At 34.8% G+C, this 8,756-nt stretch overlaps 1 protein-coding gene across 1 annotated transcript; it reads left to right on the top strand.

Annotated features, from left to right (window-relative positions):
* The first annotated feature begins 4,308 nt into the window (after positions 1–4,308).
* LOC143863602 (uncharacterized) lies at positions 4,309–7,966 on the top strand. The gene is made up of 4 exons (XM_077374317.1): positions 4,309–4,463; positions 4,918–5,367; positions 5,963–6,385; positions 7,381–7,966. Exons 1-4 carry the CDS (start codon positions 4,427–4,429, stop codon positions 7,641–7,643), a joined length of 1,173 nt encoding a protein of 390 aa, XP_077230432.1. The 5' UTR covers positions 4,309–4,426; the 3' UTR covers positions 7,644–7,966.
* Positions 7,967–8,756: the final 790 nt, after the last annotated feature.

Genomic DNA, 8,756 nt, shown 5'->3' with positions numbered 1-8,756 from the left:
CAGAGTAGAAATATTGCTTCACACAATGTAATAGTATTTCATTGGGTGTCAAAGTTGAAATGAATTTATGAACAATGGGTTAAATAATTGTCTAAACACTCAGATCTTATGGTGGTTCATAATTTAGATCCTAATACTTATTCCGAAAGTTTAAATTGTGATATTGAAATAGTTATGCAGTCAAAACCACTATAAAAAGTGAAAATAACTGTATTTATTGGGTTTTAAACAGTCAAAACCACTCATTATACCTAGGAACCACTACATAGTGGTTCCAGAGTAGAAATATTGCTTCACACAATCTAATATTACTTCAGTGGATGTCAAAATTGAAATGAATTTATGAACAATGGGCTAAATAGTTGTCTAAACAGTCAGATCTTACTGTGGTTCATAGTTTAGATAGCCTAATACTTGTTCCATTCCGAGAGTTAAATTGTGAGATTGAAATAGTTATGCAGTCAAAACCTCTATTAAAAGTGAGAATGACTTTTTTTTATTGGGTTTTAAACACTAGGAACCACTAATTTTACCTAGGAACCACTATTTACCAGTATGTAGTGGTTCCAAGGTATAAATAGTGGCTCTATAGTAGAAATATTGCTTCACACAATCTAATATTACTTCAGTGGATGTCAAAGTTGCAATTTATTTATAAACAATGGGTTAAATAGTTGTCTAAACAGTCAGATCTTATCGTGGTTCATAGTTTAGAGGGCCTTATACTTGTTCGGAGAGTTTAAATTGTGATTACAAGAAGTTATGCAGTCAAAACCACTATAAAAAGTGAGAATGATTATATTTATAGGGTTTCAATTACCTATGAACCACTAATTATACCTAGGAACCCACTATTTACCATTATGTAGTGGTTCCAAGGTATAAATAGCTGATCCAAGGTATAAATAGTGGTTCCAATGTTTAAAGATTGCTTCACACAATCTAATAGTATTTCATTGGGCGTGAAATTTGTCATGAATTTATGTACAATTGTAAAATATTAATTTAAAACCGCAGATGTTATGGTGGAGGGAGGGGAGTGGAGGGATTTAGGGTTTGGGGAGGAAACGCACGGTTGCAATGGGGGGGAGGTGTGAAAGTGGTCTTTGTGGGGAGTGGTTTCCGCAAACGACGTTTGGTTTTTTTTTTAAATCGCAAAAAACTGGTCGACTTGCAGGTCGACCTTTTCATATGTTTTAAACATGTCTGACGTGATGGTGGAAAGGTCAACATGCAGTCGGCCGATTTTTTGCGATTTTTTTTTTTACATTCTTCTTCCCCATGATGACAATAACAAATGCCTAAAAAAACCTTAACAAATTCCTAACAAATAAACAAGATGATGGCAATACACCATAACATTGTAAGGAACATGTTAAACCTATGCAAAATGTATCACAATGGACCTCCCTGAGAAGCTTAGGTTTGATAGCCAAAGAAAAATAAAGAGATCTAATAAAATCTAGATTTTAGGAGAGGGGAGTTTCACCTCTCTGCAATGGATTTTCAATGGATTTTTCCAACTGAGAATGGAGTTTCATTTTGGAGTGGGGAAGAAGAAGGAAAAAAGGTAAAAATGTTCAGTGAAATGCATTGGGATCCGTTGCTTACTTTCTTGGAGGGAAAACCAACACAAGGGCATTTTTGTCCTCAAACACTCCTTGGGATGTGTTTGACCCCTTTTTGAGAAATTAGCCAACTTCACCCTTTTTTGAGAATTTCAGATAAAATACACATTTTTTGAGAAATTTCCCTAGAATTAAGGGGTGGAAATGCTGAAAAGGAGGTGGAAATATTATTTTCCTTTTATTTATATTAAGAGGCACAAACTCTTTGCAATGTGTAATTTTACAACTCAACTCAACTCAACTCAACTCAACTAAGCCTTCCTACCAAACTAGTTGAGGTGGTCGGCTCCGTTTGGTTGCCGGAATTTTTTTGGTTCTTGAGATTTTTGTGGAACAAAAAACTTCCTGGGAGATTGGTGGGAAAAAAAAACTCCCTAGAAGTATCCCGGTAAAATAAAAATCTAATGTTTGGTTGACCGGACTATGGTGGTAAAAAAAAAACTTTGTTTGGTTGCTTGAACTGTTGAGAAGAAAAAATTCTTCTGCAAGCTTATTTTTGGTTCCTGTGAGTATTTTTTTTCCTTCCTGGGGTTTCGTGCGGGGTTATTTTGGTTCTTGGGATTATTTTGGGCCCACCAACCAAACGTGGGTTTCCTGCGGAAATTCCACAACAGTCCCAAGAATCAAAAAAATTCCGGCTCAAAATTGACTAAGTCTACTCCCGACACTAGTTGGGTAATTTTTTAGAAAAACAAAAATTCTGATATTTGTGTTGACAAAAATACCCCCTAAGTGAAAATCTAACCTCCAAGCCGACCTTTCTTGCTTTTCCCTAATTACCCTCGGAATTAGCTTTTCAGGATGGTGTGCCTCTTGCAGTAGAAAGGATAGAGTGGGAATTTTAACAGAGAGAGAGAGAGAGAGAGAGAGACAAAGTTTCTCATTTGGATCATTTCTCTGTTCACTACAACAGATGGATCACTTCATTTAATGGTCACAACAAACTAAAACCGAAATTTCCATTTTTCTTTTCTTTTCAAGTCTGTTAATTTGTTTTGGAGCCGTTTGGCAGTTTTTTCACAAGAGGCATAGAAATCAGATTCCTAGATGGAAAATGCAGAAATATTACTGTCTACAAAATGTAATGCATAACATGTGATAAGGCATTTGGGGTCACTTGTGTTATTTTTTCGCCATCCCGAATTTTCTGATAATTTTGGAAAATAAATTTCTAAATTTTTATAACCTTCAATTTACCTACAAAGATGTTATTCTTCCTTTAGGCTCACTTGGATTGCAGGAATTTTTTTTTCCAGAATTCCCTACTTTTCAAATGTTTGTTAACATATGAAAAACTTAACTAGAACCAGCACAGTTCAAGTTTTATTCAGACACAACTTTAATTTATAATGATATCCCTCTAAATTAGCTATAATCATATAATTTCCCTCTAAATTGTGGAAAAGGAAAAAAAAAATTATTTGGAAAATTTTTTATGTAAGAAATATTTTTCCTGCAATCCAAAGAGGGCCTTGGCCTAAGCAAGGAACTCTATGAAGATGAGCAAAAGGGAAATTTGACTAATGAAAATCAAGTGTTTTAGAATTTAGCTTAAAATATTAGTCATTGTGAAATGAGAGAAATGAGAAAAGGATAAAATGAAGTGTGTATGAGGTATTGATAGAGGAATGGACAATTTGAATTTACATGATATTGAGTAGGCTAGTGATATTTGAACTAGAATGTTTTGATAATTACACAAACTCGCCTTGTCTTTTCTTTTTAAATTGGCTGCTGAGAGATTTTTGGGAATTGTAATAGCTTTTCATAGGTGGTTAAATAAATAAAAAAAGGCAAGGTGAGTTTGTGTCATTATCAAAATATGTTAATGCAAATATCAGTAGTCTATGGCGTGCTTATGATAAATTAGAGAAGCTGGAAATATTTTCATTAGATAGCTGAAAAACCAAGAAATGAAGTATTAGAGGGTGTATGGATTTGGATAGATTGGAAGGGTGTTTCGCAATTTGAAAAAATAAATAAAAAAATATTAGGTATGGAAAATGGATTAAATAAAAAAATGTTTCAAAATCGATTTTAAAAAGTAGCAAAAGGAGGGAAAAGGGTATTTTTATAATTGGACAGATGAGAAAAATAAAATATCAATGAGGGAAAAAATGGCAATTAGAGAGTGAACCTTAGCGCAACGGTAAGGTTGCTCCATTCCATTATGACTTAGTGGTCACAGGTTCGAGTCACGGAAACATCAACTCTGCAAAGCAGGGATAAGGCTGCGTACATCTAGCCCTCAGAAGACCGTACAATGGCGGGAGCCTCGTGCACTGGTTCGCCCTTTTTTTTAATAGTAACAGGCAATTGATATTCCCACTACCATGTTTTGATAATGGGATGAAATCACCTTGTCTTTTATCATTTAACAAGCTGTGAAAGGTTATTCCAAATTTCCAGTGCCCAAAAGCTCTCAACAGCCAATTAAAGAAGAAAAGACAAGTTCCATTCACCCCATCATCAAAACATGGTAGTGCCAATATCAGTAGCAGAATAATAATACAATTTTGAATTGTAATTGAAGAGCAGGGAAACGAATATATGGAGAAAGGGTATTTAAAATTTGGCATAGGATACTAGGAATTATACAATCACATAGAATAAAATATTAAATGAAACTAGTCTTATTTTAGAGTAAGACAGGTGGGGCGGTGTTTAGCATATTTCTTCCTTTGCTCTGCTAACAGACAAACCGAAGTTCTGGTTTTTTTGTCAAGGCCGAGAGGGACAGGGCAGGAAGACAAGCAGATATAAGAAGACTCAAACCACACGAACAGTTTTTGAGTTACATGCAAAAACTAAACCCACTGAGAAATCGGTCTCAAAGTAAGGACTCTGACCTTGAATAAAGGAAGAGAGATAACCGTGTGGGTTTCTCCTATCTCCAATCTTTTTTAATATCATATAACATTTTTTTTTCTTCCACCATTTTCTTTATCAAAAAGTAGTCTGAAATAGGAGACACCCAGATAGTGAAAAGGTCCTAAAATCCTGTTTTCTAATCAAAATCTCCCTTTTGTGCTTTTGTACCAAGTTTGAGAACCAGACCCAGTTGGGTTTTGTGTGTTTGTTCATGTTTTTTTTTTTTTTTGGGTTTCATTTCATGTTATATGAAATACAATGCCCATGAATTAGCTGAGAGATGAAGAATTTCCAAAAGATTTGATTTTTCTTTCAAGTATCTTTGTACTTCTTTAACAACAGCCTTCAAAAAAAAGTAGTGTTCTTTTGGATATTTTCTTTATCTGTGTTTTCTCACATTGGTCTCTGGCTTCTGGAGAAAAAATGAGTCTGCAACAGCTGCAATCTCCTGGCTGTCAGAATGGTGATGGTGAAAGCTTCAGGAAGTTTGAAGAAATGAGCTTTTTCTCTCCTCAACCTTCTTTTCCTCCCTTTGGGGTTGTGGGTTTCAGTTCTACAGATAGAGTGTGTGAGAGTAGTGAGATGGATTTTCAGGTTTTGAACCCTTCAGTGGAGCAGAAAAATGGTTGGAATTTTGAGAGGGGTGAAGGGTATTTTGGGGATGAAAAAAAGGGGTTTGCGTTAGACGAAGGTGAAGATGAAGATGATGAGAATTTTGGAGTAGCAAAGAAGTATGATAGTGGGCAATCTAAGCTTTGTGCAAGAGGACATTGGAGACCAGCTGAAGATGCCATGCTCAAAGAACTTGTTTCTCATTATGGCCCTCAGAATTGGAATATGATTGCTGAAAAGCTGGAAGGAAGATCAGGTAATTGTATGAAATAATGAATACCCCCAAAAATTATAAAAAGACCAGGGAGGAAAGGGGGAAAAAATGGCCTAAATAAAAGTGTTCTCTTTAATGTCATTACATAGCAAGCTTAAAGCATGTGGAAAAATGATCAGATAAGAAAAACCCATCATTTAAAATGTTGGTGTGGGTATTTTGAATCTCATTGTCGATGATTTCCAAATCCCATCAGAAAAAAATATGATTTTGATTTTCCTTTCTTATTTGGCTGACAATGCTTGCTGCCAAGTTTCTTGTTAGCAAAATGCCCTGAATAAAAAGTGTTCTTTTTAATGTCATTACTTAGCAAGCTTAAAGCATGTGAAAAAATGATCAGATAAGAAAAACCCATCCTTTGAAATGTTCTTGTGGTGATTTTGAATCTCATTGTTTATGATTTGCAAATCCCATAAAGAGAGAAATATGATTTTTATTTTTATTTCTTATGGCAAACCAAGCCAGAAACTTATGGGGGTTTCGTTTCTTGCTTTTAAATCCCATTTTGATTCATTGCAAATGTTATTTGAGTTTGAAGGGGTTTTTTTTTTTCAATGTTTTTTTGTTATATGGACAGGGAAGAGCTGCAGGTTAAGATGGTTTAACCAGCTAGACCCAAGGATCAACAGAAGGTCTTTCGGTGAGGAAGAAGAAGAGAGGCTTTTGGCTGCTCATAGAGTTTATGGAAACAAATGGGCAATGATTGCAAGGTTATTTCCTGGTAGGACTGATAATGCAGTGAAGAACCATTGGCATGTGATCATGGCAAGAAAGCACAGAGAACAGTCAAGTGATTATAGGAGAAGGAAACCCTCCTCTCATAAAAGGATGGAGGTGAACAATAACAATGCATGTAGTGAATCAACCATCACTACCACCAGAGATGAATCTCCATCAACTTGTACAGATCTCTCCCTCAATTCATCAAGCAGGATTCTTCCTGGGGTCTTCACTAGATTTAGCACACCCCAACAGCATCAGTCCTTTCAATTTCTTATGGGTATGTTTAATTTTCTTTTGTTATTGTATTATTAAAAAAATGTTCTCTATTTTTGTTTTTATGAAGGGCACTTGACTTGCAACTTTATTAAGACTTTATTTTCATGGGTTTTATTTGTATTTTCATGGTTTTGCTTTTCTGTTGGTATTGTATTGTATAAAAAATGTTCTGTTTTATGAATTGCATCTACCTTCCAACTTTATTGAGATATTTGTTTTTGTTTTTATGTATTCCATTTGCCTTCTAACTTTATTGAGACACTATTTTTATGGGTTTTGGTTTTCTTTTGGCATTTAATGTTAAAAAAAAGATCTGTGTTTCTGTTTTTAGGAATTGCATTTGCCCTCCAACTTTATTGAGGCATTGTTTTTGTGGGTTTTGTTTGTTTTCATGGTTTTTGTTTTCTTTTGGTATTGTATTGTTAAAATTAAAGTTTAAAAAATGTTCTGTATTTCTGTTTTTATGAATTGCATTAGGCTTCCAACTGTATCGAGGCATTATTTTTGTGGGCTTTGTTTGTTTTCATGGTTTTGGTTTTCTTTTTGTATTGAATTGTTAAAAAATGTTCTGTGTTTCTGTTTTTATGAATTGCATTAGCCTTCCAACTTCATTGGGGCATTATTTTTATGGGTTTTGTATGTTTTCATGGTTTTGTTTTCTGTTGGTATTGTAATGTTAAAAAATATGTTCTGTATTTCTGTTTTTATGAATTGCATTTGCCTTCCAAGGGTTTTGTTTGGTTTTCATGGTTTTGCTGGATTGCTAGCCTGGGTTCCCATGGGAATTCTTTCTCTTTTGCTCTCTGTGTTGTTGTATGCAACTTTTCATTTATTTCTCCCTCATTTTGTTGTATGATTTTGATGGGTCCTTCTCCTTTGGTGCATGATTTGTTTTATTAATATGTTTTTGTAGGGTTCATTTCTTTTTCCTTTTCTTCTTGTTCTAGGTATCATTCCCTCATTGCATTCTATCTTCTCTTGATGGCTTTGTTGCAGGCCTTAATGAAAAGATGGTACCTATAAGGACCGGATTTTACGAGAAATTCGATCATTCTGAGAATGGTTTTTATCATTCTGGCCCCATGATCATGATACCAGGTGTTGATCAATCTGGTTATTCTGATTCCAACTCTGAAGTTTCAGCTACTGAATCAGTGGCCAACGATGGAAAGAAACAATTTGGTTATGGGGAAAGTGATAATGGTGGAGAGCAGATTATCTTGCCTTTCATTGATTTCCTTGGTGTTGGAGCAACCTAGAGAGAAGATTTTGATGAAGAAATCAGAAGGTTAGTACCATTGAGGCTTTCTTTTGAGTTTATGATGAGAAAGTGAGTGTCATTTACAGTGTATGTACAGGTATTCCCAAAAAGAAAAGAACAGATAGAAAGGAAAGAAAAAAAGGGGAGATTGGTGGGGGTTTGAAAAAAAATTGTTCACCAGCAGAAAAGCAAAGCAAACATGAGTTTTTTTCTTTTGCCTGCAATAATCCTAAAGTCTCTTTTGCTTGGCCTTTTTCTCACTTTCTTATTCTGATAAAATGCTATAATAAAGCTAGGTTTTTTAGCTAATGAGGCTTTATATCCCTTGGCATTTCAGATCATTAGCAACTATTCACCTCTGCCCATCCATGTATTTAAAATAGTGCTTCAGAAATTTTTTAAAAATAAATTAGATACTATACCAATGTCTACATGCATATCCACTAGATTAATGAAACCACTATGATGAGATTAGTTAAGTAGGTGTATTTTATAATACCAATTAATCATTTTGTTGGGTTTGGTATCTTGTTTCGCATCAGTGGAACTTTTCTTTGTAGTTTCCTAATAGCATTAAGAGAGGAGAGACATAGACTTCGGTTTGGGACAACTCAAGTTATAAAAGCTTTGGTTTACCTTATACTCAACTAGTTTGGGACAACTCAAGGCTTAGTTGAATTGTGCTTTAATCTCTTTTGCGTAGTAGAGATGAGTTTCTGTGTATGAACGTAATTTTGCCGAACCATGGGAATCACTCATGTTATCTTCATTGTATTTGGGACAAAGGCTTAGTTGAGTTGAGTTGCGCGTAATCAGCTCAGTTTAGGCCCATTGGATTTCTTCACATTTGGTGAAAGCTTTCTCAAAATTGTAGGTATGGAGGATTGCAAATCTAATTGTTTGGAACACCTCCACCTATATTGAATTACTAGGAATGTTGTGGAGTCTCAAATTTTAGGCTTGTTACATTGAATTACCAGGCGTGTTGTGGAGTCTCTCAAGTTTTAGGCTCTGCTAATACATGTGATTCTCAAGTCTTAGTCATTGAAAATTAAAAAGAAAAACAAGAAGAAGAAAATCTTGTCACTGATGGTCTTCCATTTGGATCCAT

This window comes from Tasmannia lanceolata, unplaced genomic scaffold (genome assembly GCF_043159265.1).
Source record: "Tasmannia lanceolata isolate RefF3 unplaced genomic scaffold, GAP_Taslan_0.1 ptg000044l, whole genome shotgun sequence".
NCBI lineage: Eukaryota > Viridiplantae > Streptophyta > Magnoliopsida > Canellales > Winteraceae > Tasmannia > Tasmannia lanceolata.
The sequence above is the reverse complement of the archived record's forward strand: the minus strand, read 5'-3'. Positions and strand labels throughout refer to the sequence as shown.

Excerpts from the sequence above, each read along its gene's own strand:
- LOC143863602 (XM_077374317.1), top strand. The coding sequence starts at position 4,427 with ATGCAAAAACTAAACCCACTGAGAAATCGGTCTCAAA. Across the intron at positions 4,464-4,917 it reads ACTGAGAAATCGGTCTCAAA|AAAAAATGAGTCTGCAACAG; the intron begins GTAAGGACTCTG and ends TGGCTTCTGGAG. Across the intron at positions 6,386-7,380 it reads GTCCTTTCAATTTCTTATGG|GCCTTAATGAAAAGATGGTA; the intron begins GTATGTTTAATT and ends GCTTTGTTGCAG.